The 19681-nt window shown below is 47.0% G+C and overlaps 4 protein-coding genes across 4 annotated transcripts; 1 reads left to right on the forward strand and 3 right to left on the reverse strand.

Annotated features, from left to right (window-relative positions):
• Nucleotides 1-270: 270 nt before the first annotated feature.
• On the reverse strand, nt 271-2032 carry N7478_010424 (origin of replication complex subunit 5 family protein; the record flags this gene model as incomplete). The annotated part of the gene is made up of 3 exons (XM_056926638.1): nt 271-1395; nt 1466-1843; nt 1946-2032. The coding sequence occupies 3 exons, from the start codon at nt 2030-2032 to the stop codon at nt 271-273; spliced, it is 1590 nt and encodes a 529-aa protein (XP_056776008.1).
• Nucleotides 2033-3342: 1310 nt separating this feature from the next.
• On the reverse strand, nt 3343-7246 carry N7478_010425 (uncharacterized protein; the record flags this gene model as incomplete). The annotated part of the gene is made up of 3 exons (XM_056926639.1): nt 3343-5572; nt 5724-6163; nt 6968-7246. The coding sequence occupies 3 exons, from the start codon at nt 7244-7246 to the stop codon at nt 3343-3345; spliced, it is 2949 nt and encodes a 982-aa protein (XP_056776009.1).
• Nucleotides 7247-12520: 5274 nt separating this feature from the next.
• Nucleotides 12521-16270, forward strand: N7478_010426 (DNA-directed RNA polymerase III core subunit RET1; the record flags this gene model as incomplete). The annotated part of the gene is made up of 3 exons (XM_056926640.1): nt 12521-12583; nt 12662-13407; nt 13462-16270. The coding sequence occupies 3 exons, from the start codon at nt 12521-12523 to the stop codon at nt 16268-16270; spliced, it is 3618 nt and encodes a 1205-aa protein (XP_056776010.1).
• Nucleotides 16271-16814: 544 nt separating this feature from the next.
• N7478_010427 (DUF4246 domain-containing protein) lies at nt 16815-18870 on the reverse strand (the record flags this gene model as incomplete). Its single annotated transcript, XM_056926641.1, has 4 exons — nt 16815-17387; nt 17445-18482; nt 18541-18622; nt 18680-18870. The coding sequence occupies 4 exons, from the start codon at nt 18868-18870 to the stop codon at nt 16815-16817; spliced, it is 1884 nt and encodes a 627-aa protein (XP_056776011.1).
• Nucleotides 18871-19681: the final 811 nt, after the last annotated feature.

Genomic DNA, 19681 nt, shown 5'->3' on the forward strand with positions numbered 1-19681 from the left:
CATTCATCCATGGCTGTTTTGGCGTAGGCGTATCGATCTTCGTTTAGCCATCTCAATGAAAAGACAAAATGCCTAAAGAAATCCGGGCTACGAACGCTAGAGGTAAAACTAAGTTTAAGGTTTTAAGAAGAAGCAGAAAGAAAAGAACGGGTATATTTATTGGCATCCTAGACGGGATACCATGCAGCCAGCAGAATATCTAACACCTAATGCAGAAAATCAAGATAAAACCACATACTCCAGACATTGCAACATAAACGAAAACTCCCCTCAGTCCAGCCCACCAGCCAACCACTCACCAACCTCAACACCAATGCCCTTCGCCAATTCACCAATCCAGTCGCCTGAAACATTCACACACCATTTTTCTCCTGCATCCGCACTAGTATTTCCAGTACTCCCACTACCAAGTCCACCATGGTGCCCGGAAGCCGGAACAACAAGACGCAAACGACGAAGCGTTGCAAGCTCAGCGTAGATCTGATCAGCGACAGCACCGGTTCGGATCGGGTTTGCAGGTGGGTTGGGATCTATAGCGTGATATATAGCTAGAAGACGTTCTAGTGGGAATGGACGTGCTGTCAGAATAGTAGATGGGCCAGTAATGCCTGCGGCACCTCCAGTAGCAGAAGTTGTAGCCGAGGAAGTAGCAAAGGCAGATGAAAGAGTTGACTTCGTGATACGGGTCTTTGATCGTTTGCCCTTCTTTGAAGATGCGTCGCCATTGGTAGCTTGTTGTCTTTCTTCCGCTTGAGAAAGCACCTTAAGTCGGCGTCTGTGGTGGGCACGCTTATTTCGTGCAGATAGCGAAGACGAAGAGAATTTTGAGAAGAATATCGTATCTAATCGTTGTGGAGTGTGAGATGCAACATATGCAGATGTCAAGATTAAAGTAGAGAAATATGGTAATGATGGCAGCGCCGAGGGAGCGACTCTGGGTGCGAAAGGCTTGCGGGGGCCTGAATCGGTGGTGGATTTGTCGGGCACGATGCGATGTACCAGGGCTGATTCGCCTTGGTGTCTGAAAAGTGGCCGGTTTTTGACGAGGAGTCGTGTGAAATCCCATGCCGTATTACCGCCGGGGGGCGTCTCACCCTGTAGAATGGGAGAAATGAATCGAGGCCATAGCCTATCGCAGATGGATCGGAACAATAGGATCGAGCCGGCAGTTGGTCCAATCAATGTATCGTAGATCGTAGCGACGAAATGTGGGTATATGCGCGATGTTGTTTCTTCGGACATGCCTTCGATTGTAGGCATAGGGGAAGCCAGTAAAATATCAATAGATTCTTTTCGGGTGTAGGGTGGGAAACTGATATGGGGGACAGCGGCATTCTGGAGGAATAGAGGTCGTGGAGTGGAGCTTAGGATGAGAACGACGCAAAGTGAAGGGATCTTTAAATATATGAATTAGCACATGTTTAAGGGACTGATTTTGCCTCAAATGAGCGGAATATAAACTTACAATTTCTCCAAGCCGTGCGAGGGCCGAGAGAAGTGTCGGGGATGCCTCTCGTTGCCGATCAATTTCATCCAATACCAGGACAAATTTGCCTTGTTTCTCAACTGGTCTCGCCGCCAGGCATTCTTCTAAAAGCACGACGAGAGTGCTGACGTGTTCACAGCGTCCCTTTCCGAATCTTTCCCATTCAGCTTGCTGATCAAATGCCTCCAGTGTATTCCACAGAATCTTAGTCAGTAGATGCCGTCCTGTGATACATTCTGAGCTCCGAATGACGGCATGCGGCGCCTGGAGCGTGGAAAGAACACCACGAACAATTGTCGATTTGCAAGTAGCTGAAACACCATGAACGACTAGGGTCGGTGGACTAGGTAACTTAGGCTAGAAGGGAACGGGAAAGTCAGCAATTGTTGCTAGGCGTGAAGTTCAATCCGACTTCAAAACTATGCGGTCTAAACACCGAAGCCGCGGAGATGAACTTACATGGAGTAAGCTGGCAAGTTGTCGCGCTTGAACATCCCGACAGGGCCATTGTGCGCTCAAAGAGCGGACAACTTCGGTGGGCTGCATGGATCACCGAGATTCCAAGTTTGCCCGCACAAGATGGATGTTCGCCGAAGGGACTAAAGGGTGCGGACTTTCGGGCTCAATGTCTCTGGGACTTTAATTATGTGGTCACGTGGGGTCGCGTCGCGTCAGTCTATATACTCAAATTAGTAAACACCTTTGCTTTAAAAACATAAAGAACTGAAAAATAAACAAATCTTATAAAGAGGAAGTTTTTTCTACTCCAATTTTACTGTTTATCTTCATTCCTAGGACTGATTGATTGAGTGGTGGTATTGACAAGGAGTGACTGAATTCAATTTCTGAGACTAAAGTACAACCATGCAAAATGTATGTGAAGGGTGATAAGGATAAGATGCATAAAAGGCAGAGATCAATCCGTTGATAAAATAGATCAGTTGCTAGCAGCAACTTAAATGCCATCACCAACCAGTCCCGATACCAGGGGTTTCAGGTCCAGTTCGGTCAAGCGGCGTTCTCCGGCCGCCCACCAAAACCCTTCATGAACACCGAGGGAAGAGAAAGCTTCAGTGGGTACCGTGAAGGGTCCCATAAAGAGTGCCATGAAGGCCTCATCTCAAACTTCTTCATCTTTCGTAATGTCCATAGCACTAGCACAACATATTTGTGGTGGGATTCAAGGGGAAAGAACAAGAAAAGATCGACGATGGAGGGGAAATGATTGAAATGCAATGAAAAGAAATAAAAGCGAGATACAATGCTGTAGTGCAAAATGAGAGTAAAACGGGGGCAGTAATAGGGGCAAAAATGGGTTGTAAACACAGGGGCAGAAAATGAATGAACTCTCGAAGCCATGGTCAACATGAACACACTTGACAAAGGACACCAATTATTGAGATCTGGTAGTTGACGAAGTCATGGTGAAGAAAGCTTGTGGAGAGTTTGGGGAAATGGGAAAGTAGCTGCAAAGAAATTACAGAAAGAAATTCGCAAAAAAATAGAAAAAAGGAAAAAAAGAAAAAAAGAAAAAAGAAAGAAATGCTGACTGCGGAAAACTAGGCAGTATGCAACACGCGGATCTTGTCAGATGATAAAAATGGTCATGGCGCATTCCGTCATGCAGGGAGCAGGAAATCAGATCGCGGCGAAACAGACTGGCGAAGCAAGCAATATGAAGATGAATGCAACAACCAAGATCAAGGTATGTGCATCAGGTCTCAGGTCTGCATGGCAATCTCGAGGGTGGATCCGTGGAATCATGAAATGAAAACTTCGTGGCATCATGTCGGTTTAGGTGTACAGACGGGAAATGGATGGGCGGATATGCACAAAGAGGCCGCCCAACCGCCCGTTTAGAAGTAGTTGTTGTGGGCCTGGCCTGGAGTGACAATGGGGCCGACAGGTGGGGAGATAGGCGTCCCAAACATGGAAGCGGACTCAGGACCACTGGGAGGAGTGTTGGCGGTAGAGCTCGTGGCCGGGGTCGGAGGAAGGTTGTGTCCATTAAAACCATTGGATGACGGGCTAATGGTAAAGTCCTTGTCCACGTGGGAAGGCATCTGGACACCATTGTTCATATTGACAGGGGGGCGAGGAGTGGTATCAAGCATCATGAGTTTACCGCCGACACGACGACCGTGAGGGGTCTGGCGAATGGAAGGAAGGACAAGACGAATGATCTCAACAAGTCTCTTGCGCTGATCCACCTGGGCCTTATCCAAGGCGGTTTGAAGGACATAATTGGCATAGGAATCTCGAAGCATTTTTTCAACTTCATTGTTGGGAAACATCTCCTCAATCATGCCATGCTTAATTATTGGGGCAACATCTTCATCTTTCAAGCACTTTTCGATGACATTAGAACTGAACTTGTTCTTGGACAAAGGGACAATAGAGCCGGTGAAAAGGTTGCAAAGAGGCAGGGTGAAATCATCATCCTTAAGGTCCAAAATGTACTGGATAACGTAGTTGCCGAATGGGTCTTGAACAAGAGGGTAAGCATTCTGGATGACCTGGGAAATAAGACGAGCCCTCTGGGGCCCCGATGCATGATCAATGCAGCGCTGCAGTACACAACATCCATGACGATGAGAACCTACTATGACACAGTGTGCACCAACCGCTCTGTAAATAAAATCTGCGTCGTCGGAGCTCAAGCGATTGAGGCATTTCTGAATGACGTGATTGCCATTCAAATCCTGAACTAATTCAACGACGTGATCCTGCAGAGCATTAATGACTGTCTGGGTTTGCTCTGGAGTAGAGATGAACTCGATCATTTTCTGCAGAGCACGGGTTCCATGCTGGTTGAAGGCAATTTTGACAAGTTCGGGTGCAGCGTTGTTGATCAAAGCGGTGCGCTGTTCGTCATTTGAGAACTCAAGCAGTTTCTGGCAAAGGTAATTGCCAAAGGGATCGGTCATCAGCTCAATCACATGCATGTAAGTTTCGCTGAATATCAGCTGAACATGCTCAGGGTTGCGCTCCTCGAGCTTGCGCTGCAGAAATCGGCAACCATGCTGGTCCTTGCATAGAGCGTACAGGCCACCCTTGTAATGTTCCAGAGGAAAGTTCGTGAACCGGTTCATCTGAGATGCATCTCCCTCTGTGCCACGGCGCTGACCAGCAACCCGAGTAGCAGGCTCATTGACACGATACCCATTGGTGGGATAACTTGGGAAGGCCCCATAGGCATTGGCAGCAGGGAAACCAGTCTGGCCATAAGATGGCATCCCACCATAGTTGTAGGCGGGAAATGGAAGGCCGGATGGAGTACTGGAGCCAGAAATTCCACCATTGGGAATTGGTGATGCCAGCTGAGGTCCAAAGGGAGCGGCACTCGCCTGCAACATGGTCTGAGGGGAATGGCGATTCTTGTTCTCCGATTCTGGAGAATGTCTACTCTGTTGGGCGTGAGCAGCGCCAGCCGGGATACGTCCCATACTAGTGTTGTGCTGGTGAAGGCTGTTGGTGTGGGTTTTTGGGGGCGTGATTGCCGCATCAAACCCCGAGCCTTTGACAGTAGGCAGGTCATTAGTCGAGTAGGACGACTGCAGTGAAGATGGCCGGCTGCTTGCTGGCACCGGTGTCATGGATTCAGCAGGGCGTTCGTTCTGCTGGAAAATGAATCCACTCTCCAGAGAGCGGCGAGGGTGGTGATGTGAGTGAGACAAATTGCGCTCGTTTGTCTGTCCTCCCAGCTGATCCATGCGCATCAAACCCGTATAATTCTGAGGCATGCTCTGGTGCGAGGAACCATAGCGATCATGGGATCGATAGCTCTCGGGGCCTGGGGTACGCGCATTCGCCAAGTCAAGCGCATCTGGGTTGGCAGACAGAATGTTAGATCCACCCCGACGAAGAGTTGGGAACTTGTCATCCGGCTCCGTCATTCTAATGTAACTTTTGATGTCAGGAGTCGACATGCGATCTTCATCCTTCATCAGCATTGACTTGTCGTCGCCGTGGAAGAGGTTTTTTGCCGCCGCAAACGAATCCAAACCTGCTCCAACATTGTAGCCCGACAGGTTGGGACGATGGTGACCATTGTAGTTAGATGCAGGCAAAGAATAGCGGTGGAGCCTAGCCAAGTTCAAGTCAGTTACAACGTTCAAAAAATGAAACATGAAACACGAAACACAAAATACGGAGAGGTCAAATTCGCCTGTATCTGACAGCCGGGAAAAATAGGGCAAATCAACGCATCGAGGGAAAGTGAGAAATGTTTGCTTACGATTGGTTAGGGCGGAGGGACCCATTCTTTGTAGATGGCTCCATGAGGAATTCTTCCTTCTCTGAATTTCGTCGCGAACCCGGAAGGGAGTGACCAGAGAATCGATCAATAGACTGCGCATGCGCGTGATTTGGCTGCGAAGGAGCTTGGGGAGAAGTAAGGGTAGAAGATGGAGCGAAGGCGTTGAAAAAACCAGGCGATGAGGTAACGCTCGAAGTCGAGAAGCGGCCGGGGCGAGATACGGCGCTGGTGCTGGAGACTGTTGCAGGCTCTCGGTACTCGGGAGGAGTTGTTGGCTCGCTGGCGGGGCCAGAAAAACCAACCTTTTCAAGAGAACGAGCAATTTGATCCATTTCGATACGTTCTTTTTCGTGTTGAATGTCCAACAATTTCATGTCTTCTTCGAAACGCCTTTTCTGCTCACGCATATACTCGATATGCTGTCTCTTCTTCTCGAACTGAAATCTGGTCAGAGGGGCTCTTGGTTGTTCCATGCAGGGCAATGGAGTGAACAATGGATTTTATGGGAAGAAAAGTGTAATAAACGCGAGAAACGTGATCAGATCTTCAAAGACGCGTCTTGGGCACGTCCTAGGAGCAGTCTCAAGTCTTTCTCGACACGACGAACGTGACAGATAAAAAGAAATGATAAAATAAACGCGGCGAAGAAAAGTTGCAAGTGGTTGGGAGTGATGAGAATGGGTGGGGTAGGGATGGAAGAAGATCAATCTTGGGATTGAAGTTCTGTCAATTTACATTGACGGCAGACTAGAGAAACAATGTATAGCTCTATTCAAGCGTGACCGGTGTCCAATAACTTGGATACAGCTGCCTGAACTTGCTTTTCTGGGTTTCTTCACTGCAGTCCACGCGTCGAATGGAGTGATAAATAAATAGAAGTAGAATGTGAATGTGCATAGGATGGAAAATGGGACGATGTATGGGACGGGAAATGGGGGTGGTGAAGGAAGAAGAAAAAGTGAAGAGACGGGAATAAGTCAGACACGTTAAATACTCTGGGGAACCTGATGGAAATCGATGGGGGCTCATGGTCGAGGTGTGAGAGAAATGTTCAGCACATCAAACGTGCTCTCATTCAAGCAAAGGACACAGTCTTCCATGCCCCACCATCGTGCAACACCATGCACGCCCAGAGCATATACCAGTATGTCATTTGAAGCCCCGTCTCAAGCTCACAGGTCGAACAAGAAAGAACGAATATATCAATGGAAGAGTATGCTTACCGAAGATAACAAGTCGAGGGGATCAGGTGCCTGGGCAGGTGCCTGGGCAGGTACCTGGTTGAGATTATTCCATGAGGAAAATTTGCTAGAATCTGTGGTGAATCTGCGTTGTAGATTGACGCGGACATCGCTGGCAGGTCGAGAAAACCCAGATACAAAATTCGAATGACCGGGCGACAAGGAGCTATACCCCGGGAAGGTCGACTCCGAAGGCGGAGAGCGAGGAGATGGGAATCGCAGCTCGTCGAGGCGTTCGCTGAGCCCGTGTTTGAAAGCCATGATGGGCTGAGCAGCTTATAATGTTCCACTACAAGACCGACAATATCTTTGAGTCAGCCAAAAGTTCTTCGAAGTCCTGAACCGCAACCTGCATGTGTGCCTTTTTAAGACATGGAGTTGACAGCAATAACCCCCAGCCTCAAATGTCCAATGTCACGAGGTATGCCGGTGGCCGGAGAAGGACTGTGGCGGGTTTTGACAGGTTTGACGGGCTAGCGGTGTGATGTGTGTGTGTGTGTGTGTGGTCTGTTCTGGGGGGAGGCTGTCTCCAAGTAAGGGGAAAGGTCGAGAGGGGCCGGAGGGGTTTGGTCGGAGAAGATCTGCGCTTGCGGGAAAAGGGAAAGGGACTCGACTCACACAATGAACGCCTCGAGAGGGAGAAATCCAAAATGATCAAGATCCAGTGGCCTATCTGGCAAGTTGATTCATCTATGGGAGTTGTGGCGGAACACGATGCTAGAAAAAAAATCAACAGTGGATGTTGTACCTGGAAATGCGGAGATCAGCCGCCGCAGGGAGTTGCAGAGTGGGATGGAGCACTTACCGCTAACCCTCCACTTTTAGCGAATACACAAGAGGATCCTGAACAAACGAGTGTGTTCACAAAACCAATAACAAGTACAGAGGAGGGAACAAGGTCCCAAAGGAACAATACAATAACTGTTGTACAGGGGGGACGGAGGAAGGGTTGTGGGTGGAAGAGAAGGGAAGAAGGAGAAGGCTGGGAAGACAGGCAAGAGAGAGAGAGAGAGAGAGAGAGTGGCAGAGTGGCAGCGCCTACTGCTAATACTAGGGGAGCGGGGAGTGCCTCTTTAGCAACCCTAAATCGGGACATTGGTGGGAAACATTGACTGTGTGCTTTTATTTTATTTTATTATTTTATTATTTTAATTCATTAGTTCTGTTTTCTTTCCTCGCTAATCGTCCATCGATCTAATCTACATTGCATTAACCTATTGTTATTTAAAGTCGCGGTCTTTTTTTTTCTTTGGGTTCTCTCCTAGCCGACCGGGCTTCCACCCCCCAATATCATCACATTTATAGCCCCCAAATAAATCCCCCCCCCCATAGCTGAAGGAGACAGGATATAAGGAATCTCCCAGAAATAATCCATATCCAAATTGACCATGAGAATCTGGCGGCCACAACAGATGATCGCTCACAGTCACTCGGGCATTGTTCGGGGAGTCTACGCATGATTGGAGAGGATGCATCTGTACCACCAGAATTCAGCTCTATTGCCCCCGAGAACAAGCCCGGGGTACATGGTCTTATAGGTACTAATCAATGCACGGGTTTGTCCTCTTTTTCGCCTCTTATTCTTCTTTTCTTCTTTTGTTCGCCCCTGTAATTGGTCAATCTTATACTGGACTGAAAAGATGACTGACCTGTTGTACTTCAAGACCCTTTCCCCCCCCATCTGACTCTTCCCAACTGTCCCTTTTCATCTATTCATCTACCTATGGGCTCGGGTTTAGTCACGCACACGCAAGGGGGTAAATCTAGCGGGGAGAAAAGATGCGCTGTTCTTTTAAAGCGTGGCAGCTGCAGATGGCAGTCACTGTATCGGTTTAGGAGAGTGGAGACTTGCCGAGTGGTGTTGCGAGGATGTGACAGCGGATCGCCCTCTAAGATGGTTAGCCACCGCACGGGGCGACTAAGCTGTACCTGGATCAGAGCCCTAGGATCATTTTGTGGTCTTTTCGTCTTTTCTTTCTTTTTTGGGAATTTTTATTGTGGATTGTTCTTGTGACTCCTTCTCTCCCACTGACTGAATCCAATTGAATTCCTCTAAAGAGTACTATTTTCGCGTATTCAGTGATGTATTAATCACAGGGTCCTATCCTTCGGTGAGGCCCAAATAGAACTTAGAAATAAGGATGGACTAGAATCTGGATTCTATCGCGTGTTTAAATGGTTCGCGCCACGGCCAAGCTGCGCGGTTCCCAAGGTTCGTGGTGGTTTCTTCGGTGAGATCCATGGATCTGCCCTGGGAAACAAAAGATGGAGACTTCAAGTTAAACAAAAGAACCCATTCTGTATTTTTTAAGAATACTACGCTATAGAACGTAATTACTCGGACAGGCTGAATAACCCTACTTTCTACACACATCCCATTAAGCGATAAGGACTCGACTGGCGAGACAAGCGGTGAACATGATACAAGCCACGGGCGCTGATCTTGTCCTTTAGAGCCCCTGATCCACCAAAGTGACGAGCATACCATCACGGATTGTGGAGATCGTGCATCAACTGAGAACCCCAGTCAATCTCCCTTCGCGCCGGTCTTGCTGGTATCGGAGAACGGACCACCAATCATCACGGGCCTTCTCTTGCCCCCCTCTTCCCCTCTAGCGACCGAACTAATGATTATCTTTCAATGAATCAATGAATTATCGTCTCTCATTCCATACAATCCAGTACAGTCATCCAGTCATCCAGTCATCCTCCACCTGATCGTTGGGTCTGTGCCCCTCCCCAGCACCACAACCCCTCCTCTGATGTTTGACTGCCAAGATACATAGCCCAAAATCAGAATACGCTTAGAAATGCACTCGCGATGATCTCAGAGCCCCGCGAAATGACACATAACATTCGGGGTAAGAAAAAATTATCCAAAAATTATAAAATATAAATTATAAGGGCTAACTGCATTGCCGAAGGATTCACCCGTGGCTCCCTACCGAGCCTGCCGCCCTCAGGCTTTAAGGCTTTACTAGGTAGAGGCCCAAATGCCAGGTGGACTTCCAGCCAAAGAATGGGAATCGTCTTTCATGCCCAATGCCCAATTGAAGCCTCGGCCAATTCGCAATGGTTGCACTGTTCCAGTGGATTTTCGTGTTTCGGGCTTCTCTTGACCAAACCACAGCGTGATCTCCTCATATAAGCTCACCTCGCAAATCGTCGCTGGTATGTATGCACCATCTAAAACCAATGTGGAGTTGTGATCCTGCGATTGGCAAATCAGTCCCCTTAACGCTGATGCCCCGCTCCTAACTCCATATCCCTGCGGCACTTCTAGAATGACTGGGAAGCATTCTGCGAATAAACTCTAACTTGTTCATGGGAAGTCTGTCTTGCGGTTCGGAGCGCCTTCAACAAAGAAATCTAGAAAAGTGAAAAAAAAAAGATTTGCGAGGATTGTACCCTGGCCTAGTTCCATCCTCAGCCACGTGTTCTCGATTTTCTCCGCTGCATTTTGATTTGTATTTTACTGTGCTTTTTTTTATTTTTATTTTTTGCGCGCATTTTATGGATCATTTTCCGGTCTGTCTCTGACGTAGTCACCCATGGCCTGCAGGAGGATAAGACCTCCGTTCGGAACGATTTACGAAGTATCCGGGTTCATGGGCCAAGGGAGAAATGTCTCGTGTAGAGTTCCAATCACTACCTCTTTCCATTGGCTGTCGTGGCGATTTGAAAAAGCCTGAAAGTTGCGGTCTGGCTTTTGTTTGCCACATTTGTTTCCTATACAAGCGAGTCGCGGGGTGTTGAGTTGGAGACTTAGAGACTAGATCTTCGCCAAATAAACCTGGAACCATCTATCGGATTTCACAATCAATTCCACAAACGCAATTCCTACTAGTATACTCCGTAGTGTAACACGCCTATGGATAGTATGCCCTGTTATTGACAGGGATCTTCTTCTCCAATTCACGATTCTTTCACACGAGATGAAAAAGCAAAAAATAAATAAATAGACTGAAAATGAAAATGAAATCTGAACACTGTCCCATGATTAACACATTAGCTTGGAAATACGTCTGCTCGGTACTATCTTCTCCTACTCCTGACTCAATCTCGCATGAGACAGCCTCAGCTGTGTTTTACTCTAATGCCTAAACCCATCAATAAGTCGATCATGTACGACCGGTCGGCCGAGTGGGTTCTAAATTGGTCGTCCGTGTCCGTGCAGACTCCCAAAAACGTCTGTTCCCACCCATGCTGCGCGTGCGAAAATTCAAGGCCCCACTTGGACACCTCAGTGGGTGAGGTATATAATCTATACGGCACTAGAGATCTCCAAGGAATACACTGGCTTGTGGGCCTGGTGCCTTATTCTGAGCTCGCGTGTACCTAGTTCTTCAAGAATTTTAATATCTTCCGCAATAAAGTGTATTCCGCCTGTATGGTTGATCTTTGCCGCACGTTTGCCGCACGTTTGACGATCTATATGTACCGTATATGCGTCTGAAAGGTAAAATAAGCTCCATTTCGCCCACTATTTGCTTTTTGATCTAAAAAAGTTGGAGGGTTATGATCTAACTTTGAGTCTTGCCTATCCTAACCCTAACCCCGCGGCAGACCTTTTCTCCAATAAAAATTGTTCAATAACAGTTATAAAGTTGTTAGTCATTATGTCCTATTCATTCCTTACAAATATTCTTGACTAGTGCAACATATTTGTACCGTGTGTCATATGCGACTGAGTCCTTTTGCTTCCAAGGTCAGGATGATACTATCAGGTGGTAAACGTCCCTCAGCGGAAAGGTGGTATATTCAGCACTTAAACTTGGATGCGACATACTAATGTCGGAATAGATACAACTATATACTTCTTCCGAAATACCTTTTTTCTCTCTCTGAGTTCCTGAATAATCTCAGTAATCAATTTATCTACACCAACTTGAAATGGCCGCTGATCAAGCTCGGTACGTTTGGTTGGTCTGAATCTAAAGCCGGATGATGGCCTTAAAAACAATTCTCGAAGCCGGAAAGCTTTCGGATTCGAACGCTTTAAGAATTACATACGAGGCGTTCGGATTAAATCACTTGAAATGAGTCTCTAGTGCTGATGGTCGCGATAATAATCAAAAGGGGCGCTTTCAAAATCATCAATTGTGATTATCATGTTCCACCAGCAAGTACTATATCCGGGCTTCTATATACTATGTAGTAGTCTGCCGGAAAAGACTCGTCACTGACAGAGCTTAACTGAAAGACGAATTGCTTCAACGATAGACTTTAGTTTTCACTTAAACCTTTCTAGCCTTAGTATGCCATGATAATGCTGTATTGTAGCTGTTTGTAGTTGATGATGTTCTTCTGCTCCACAAATCCATGGATTGATGTTCTTGCCTCAGGAACCAACAGCACTAACCCGATGGGGATAGCTGATAGATTAGGTAATCATGTCTCCAAAAATGTTCTCTCGTTCCCCTCCAACTAAAAATGTTGCCGATAATGCATGTTGCGATCACATTCAACCTGACCAACGTAGCGACTTGAGATTTTCGAGAGGACCATTATCAAGATCCGAATCTCATAGCCGCTATGCCGCCTCCTCGCAGGAGGCCGCAGCCCTCTGCGGCCAGCCAAGGCCGACGCTCCTCACAGGTAACAAAACTTTTTTCCCCCGCGCGATGACCAATCGCGAGATGATTATACTAATATCGTATTTCGGTCAAAATATAGGCTTCCCACCAGACGGAAACAGAGAGCTCGAAGAGGAAACAGGAATCAGGCCAGTCGAACAATGCCACCGGTGCGAATAACCCAGTGGAGGACTATGTGAAATACCAGCATCGCGATCCCTTTGATGCGCTCATGGAACCCTTCTACTACAACAAATCCTTGACCGATCCCATCAACACCGCAAGGGATAAGTGGAACTTACTACCTGCGTTCCTGAAAGTCAAAGGTCTGGTGAAGCAGCACATTGACTCATACAACTACTTTGTCGAGGTGCAACTGAAGAAAATTGTGGAATCGAGCGGCACTATTCGCAGTGATATCGATCACAATTTCTACATCAAGTTTACAAACATTTACGTTGGGTCGCCTCGCCGAGCCGATGAGACCCAAGATGCTGGACTTGAGTTTCAGTCGGATGTCACACCCCAGGAGTGTCGTCTCCGAGACACTACTTATGCTGCTCCCATTCTTGTGGACTTCGAATATGTCCGAGGACGGCAACGTGTCATTAGGCGTGGCGTTGCCATCGGAAGAATGCCGGTCATGCTTCGAAGTTCCAAGTGTGTGTTAGCAAATAAGACACCGGCGCAGATGACTGTTCTCAACGAGTGTCCATTAGATCCAGGCGGTTACTTTGTTGTCAATGGAACTGAAAAGGTCATTCTGGTACAAGAGCAGTTGAGCAAGAACAGAATTATCGTTGAGACAGACCCGAAGAAAGATATTGTTCAGGCCTCAGTGACCAGGTATGCTATTTAGTCTCAATCCGTATTGCTATGGCATTACTGACTATTCTTTAGTTCCTCCAACGAACGTAAATCGAAGAGTTACATCGTTATGAAGAAGGATCGACTTTACGTTAAGCACAATGTTCTCAGCGAAGATCTCCCGATCGTTGTGTTGTTGAAAGCCATGGGCATCCATACCGATAAGGAGATGTTGCAGATGATTACAGGCTCTGATGCCAAATACCAGGATGATTTTGAAGTCAACTTCGAGGAGGCCGTCAATTTAGGAATCTTCACACAACAGCAGGCTTTAGATTGGATGGGCTCTCGAATCAAAATCAACCGAAAGACAGGTGCCTACCGCAGGACACACGTGCAAGAAGCAGTTGAAGCTATTGCATCCGTCATTATCTCGCATATCGAGGTCAAGGATATGAACTTCCGGCCCAAGGCTATCTACGTTGCCAGCATGGCGCGTCGAGTTCTGATGGCGAAGAATGACCCTTCCATGGTGGACGACCGTGATTACCTCGGAAACAAGCGTTTAGAGCTGGCAGGTCAAATGTTGGCTCTTCTTTTCGAAGATCTGTTCAAGAAGTTCTGCTTCGATATCAAGTTGAACATTGACAAAGTGTTGAACAAACGCAACAGAGCTGAGCAATTTGATGCCTGGAGTGTTGTGAGTATGCATGGAAACCACATCACCCAAGGCATGAATCGGGCGATTTCCACTGGCAACTGGAGTCTTAAGCGTTTCCGTATGGAACGTGCTGGTGTGACTCACGTTCTTAGTCGATTGAGTTATGTTGCTGCTCTTGGTATGATGACCCGTATTAGCAGTCAGTTCGAGAAGACCCGTAAGGTTAGTGGACCTCGTGCTCTCCAACCGTCGCAATTTGGTATGCTTTGTCCTGCGGATACCCCCGAAGGAGAGGCTTGCGGTTTGGTCAAGAACTTGGCTCTCATGACACACATCACTACCACCGACGAAGAAGGTCCTGTGCGAAACCTTATTTTCATGCTGGGGGCAGAAGATATTTTGACTGTCAGTGGAATGCAGCTCTACGAATCAGGAACCTACACAATCTCTATCAACGGTACACCAACGGCCTTGACAAGGCGGCCGAAGTACTTCCTCAATTCCTTCCGCAGGCTGCGGCGTATGGGCAGAATCTCTGAGTTTGTCAGTATCTTCATTAACCACCACCAACGGTCGGTTCATATCGCAACAGATGATGGCCGCATTTGTCGACCACTTATTATCGTTGAAAATGGGAAGTCTCTAGTTCGGCGTCACCACTTAAAGAAGTTACGTGACGGTAGGATGTCATTCGATGACTTCCTCGCTCAAGGACTTGTTGAATATCTCGATGTGAACGAGGAGAATGATTCATACATCTCAATCTACGAGAAGGATATCAACGAAGCTGTAACTCATCTTGAGATCGAGCCATTCACTGTCCTCGGCGCTGTTGCTGGTCTCATTCCCTATCCCCATCATAACCAATCCCCTCGAAACACTTATCAATGTGCTATGGGTAAGCAAGCTATTGGTGCGATTGCTTCCAATCAGTTCCAGCGCATTGACTCGATTCTGTACGTCATGGTGTACCCGCAAAAACCAATGGTCAAGTCACGGACTATCGAGTTGATCAAGTACGATCAACTGCCTGCTGGACAGAATGCTACTGTTGCTGTGATGAGTTACTCTGGTTACGATATTGAGGATGCCCTGGTATTGAACAAGGGCTCGGTCGACCGTGGCTTCGGACGTTGCCAGGTTTTCCGCAAGTACGTGACCAACCTCAAGAGTTACCCGAATGGAACGAAGGATCGCTTGAACCCCCCAGAGTACGAAAACGATGCTCCAATCCGCAAACATGCTCTTTTAGACAGTGATGGTCTGGCTGCTGTTGGAGAGCAAGTTAGTCAAGGCGAGGTCTACATCAACAAGGTCACTCCTGACCAGGCTCATACCAGTGGCATCATGGGATCCGACACAGGAGTTACTTCCTACAACCCTGCTTCTATGAGTTACAAGTTGCCTGATCCCGCATACATCGACAAGGTCATGGTATCAGCCACAGAGGGCGAGACCCAGCTCCTTAAGGTTTTGACCCGACAAACTCGTCGTCCCGAGGTCGGTGACAAGTTCTCTTCCCGTCACGGTCAGAAGGGTGTCGTCGGTATCATCGCCGAGCAAACAGACATGCCATTTACCGATTCAGGGATCAACCCGGACATCATCATGAACCCCCACGGTTTCCCCTCGCGTATGACCGTCGGAAAAATGCTGGAGTTGGTTGCCGGTAAGGCTGGTGTGCTTTCTGGTCAACACGGTTACGGCACCTGCTTCGGTGGCAGTCCCGTCCAAGAAATGTCCCAGATCCTTATTGACAAAGGCTTCAGTTATGGTGGTAAGGAATTCCTCACATCTGGAATTACTGGCGAGCCGCTTCCTTTCTACGTCTTCACCGGTCCAATCTACTACCAGAAGCTTAAGCACATGGTTCAAGATAAGATGCATTCTCGTGCACGTGGTCCCAAGGCTACTTTGACCCGACAGCCTACAGAGGGTCGTTCGCGTGATGGTGGTCTCCGTCTCGGTGAGATGGAACGTGATTGTCTGATTGCATATGGAACCAGTCAACTTCTCCTGGAACGTCTCATGATCTCCTCCGATCGTCACGAGGTTGATATTTGTGAGAAGTGTGGTTTCATGGGATTCTTGAACTGGTGTCCTGCTTGTAAGACTACTCGCGGCGTCACGAAGATGGTCATTCCATATGCTGCTAAGCTTCTGATCCAGGAGCTTATGAGTATGAATGTAGCCGCACGTTTGAAGTTGGATGATGAATTCCCGGAGATGAAGGGACGCTAAGATGTTTCCTTAAGGAACTCGTTCGAGTTTATCTTGCTTCCTTTGTTTTTTGGCTAGTGATTGGCCGTTATGTTATGATACAAGATAAAAGAGGGCCGAATTTCTATCGGTCTATGTGTACATTGAGTTTATGAATGGCATAGCGCGGCGATTTGAATGTATCTTCTGCATTAAAAGATAATGACTGAAACAACTGTCTAAAACATGTAGACTTTAAAGCTGTAGATACTAGACAGTTTTACTATCTCTGGGCCCCAGTCAATACTTGTGATCCTAGGTTGACTGACACCTTTTTATCATATGTCATTACTATGTCTCGTGTCATTACCTTTGACCCGGGTTGATTAAAAGATATGGACCGTAACATTTGAACACTCTGATGGTGTGGGGGTGTCATCAATCTAAATCAATTTTCTTTTCTGACAAAAGTCATAGTAGCTGGAATGATTAATAGAATAAAGCAACCATCAATAAACAAAAAAAGAAATTATAAGCTTCCAAGATTTCGAATAATCAGTCATGTTAAAACGAGACCCCACAACCGCTAGAGCATCAATACTCTCGACTCAAACGCCACATGCTGATAACGCATGAACTCAACCAACTCATTCAAACTATCTTTTCTGACTTCCAACGCCTCACCCAATGACATAGGCATATTTCCCTTGTTGTCCTTATTATCAAGGGCCAACTTTACCATAGCAGAATTCAAGTCTTCGGCCTCTGCGTCCTTATTGTTAAGCGTCCAATCCAGCCGCTGAGGTGGAATATTACCCGTGGAAATAATGCGGATATTCGGATCAACCAAGTAGAACACCAGTGCCCGTGTAGAACCAGATTTGGTCTTGTCCTTTAGCTCAAACTTCGTGAGTCGATGCTGCACTGTGCTGGGAAACATGACTGTGCGTCCTATCTGGCATCGGATTGAGCCTGAGTGCTGAATAGCTGGTTCGCCGTTTTCCATTCCGAAAACCTGCTTCAGCCAGGTGAAGTCGTTTGGATCATGTTCGACCGCTGTCAGAGCATCGACGTCGACTATGTTGCGGAACTCCATCGACGGTTCTTCCATGTTGTCACTGTCGTAGGTAAGGAAAGCCGCAGCGCAGATATGCTCGTTCTGTTCGAAAATTTTCCATGTAAGCTGTTATTTTCTTTTTGAAATGAGTTTACTGACCATTTGGCCTTCCACATGCCAATATGTTTCATAGTATGGATCATCAGGGGTCAAATCCACGCCCATCAAACGTGTGATAACCTGCAGACCTCGTTCTTTGTAGTTGTTATTCAGATTGACGCCTTGTTCGATCCGAACTGGGGCAGGTAGGTCCTCTGGTAACTTGGACATCATACAGTGCGGCACAGCCCATGGTACAAATTTATCCACGTCAGGCTGGATAGAGCGGAAATGTGCCATCCTCCATTTTTCAACACGCTCGTAATACTCACTTTGTGCTTCACGATCCTTGATCTGAGGTACGCTGTCGAGAACCTCCTTCGAGACAGGGTAATACTCTGCTTTATGGTACTCGATTCTGGCACGGGAATGCAGCATGTCTTTGAGCGGAGTCATGGTCATGTTCCACTGTGGGATGAGACAGTTGAAGGCCCTCTCAATCAAATCGTAGATATTCCGGTGTTTCACCGGGTGCAGGTTGTTGATGTAGGTGGTGATATGCCATTTTCCATCGTCACCGAGCTTCCAATCTGTTGGCAAAGCCTGAAAATTTCGACTATACGGCCGAACTTGAATATCCGATCGCTCATACACTCTCCAAGCAATATCTTCACGTGTGATCCCCGTTTCTTGAGGTATTGGGATTGTCTCTCCCTGTCCGGCGTACCGCAGTGCCTCGTCTAACCCGATGAGCTTGTCTGGGAGGATACGACTCCTGCCGTAGATGAGGGGATAAAGCGCCATAGCGAGGAGATCTCGCTGCTTGGATAGAGATCCTGGTTGATAGAATTGGAGATCAGGGTGATTTGTCTCGAGAGTACGGGTGGCACATCTTAGTTCCTCGATGATGGATTTAGGTACGTTGGTGTCGGATTTGGTGATATCGCCATTATACAGGGCTACCGCATGATTTACTTCGTATATCATCGCTTTGAATTTGAGTTCGTCGATGATCCATTCGGCCATGTTTTCGGTAATGTCTGTTCCTTTTTTGAGTGCCATATCTTTCCATTCCTTTGCAGTATTGAAATCATGGATCTATTTGAAATGTCAGTATGTACCCCTGAAAGTTGAACAATGGAGCTATTTTGGATACCTTGTTCCACCAGCCAGGGATATCTGTCAGGTCTTCCATCACATCAACCATTGCCTTTTCCCTCAAGGTTTGAACCGGAAGCCTAGTTACTTCTGTTAGGCACTGTCCAAGGAGCATTATGTTCGGCTTTTCGACTTACTCAGTATACCCAATTTCGATGTCTCTATCATCGAGTGCAGATGGGAACATACTACGGCTTTCCACTCCATAGATATCCTTCTCTACTGGATAAAAGTCCAGTGGTCGGCCATAGCCAGGAAGTAGGAAGCGGCAATCTTGACTCTGGCTGGTCGTAAGGAAGGCTTGTTCATTAGCATTGTGCTGGAACATGTCTGCTATGACTTGCGAGTGAATACACTTTGCACTATTCAAGGTCACAATGAAAAACGAGGAAAGGGCTGTATAGTGAATGATAAGATTCAACGCTTACAGCAACGAAGATAGCCGATGGTTAGCCCACAAAAAAGTTGATAATAACCCAGAAAGATAATGCTTGATATAGGCAGCAATGCTCGAAAGATTGGAAATGAAATATTTCCCTTCAAACAACCTACCATTGTTGGCTAGTTGATACCGGAAACCCGGCTAAGAGTGCGAAGTATGATGTATTGCTGTCGTCGTTGATCGACTGTTTCTTATATTGTGTTCCCCACATTATTGAGTGTTAGTGCTACAGCCGGAACTTCGCTCCGAGAACCCAAAAGTCAATAACTTATTGCCCTGATTTACTCATTTAGGAGGTATACCGCAGCTTGCCGAAACAGCTGTCAGAGTGACTAAACAATCGGGCACAGCTAATCGTACATATATGATTTTCTTTTGATGAAGCACTATATATTGATGGTGTGATTCTGTAATTTAATACACAACTTACTTGGATTATTTATACAGGGGGCATTGTCATTTTTGCCAGATGAGCACTGTGGTTGGTCGCCGTTACAACGAATCTTCTGTCTCTGGCAACGCCAACATAGGCCGTTGGTCAACAAGTCAATAAAAATATAATTACCGCAGCTTTAACCTCTACAAATACCCTCCCAACTGACCAGAGTGATTTTGAATTCTAGTCAGACAAAATTCAATACTTACACCTCAGTAATGGAAGAATGGAAGCGTTGATTGTAAAGAAATCCGGGCTGTC

The sequence above is a fragment of the Penicillium angulare genome (assembly GCF_028827245.1).
Source record: "Penicillium angulare strain IBT 27051 chromosome Unknown utg000007l_segment0_segment0, whole genome shotgun sequence".
Lineage (NCBI taxonomy): Eukaryota > Fungi > Ascomycota > Eurotiomycetes > Eurotiales > Aspergillaceae > Penicillium > Penicillium angulare.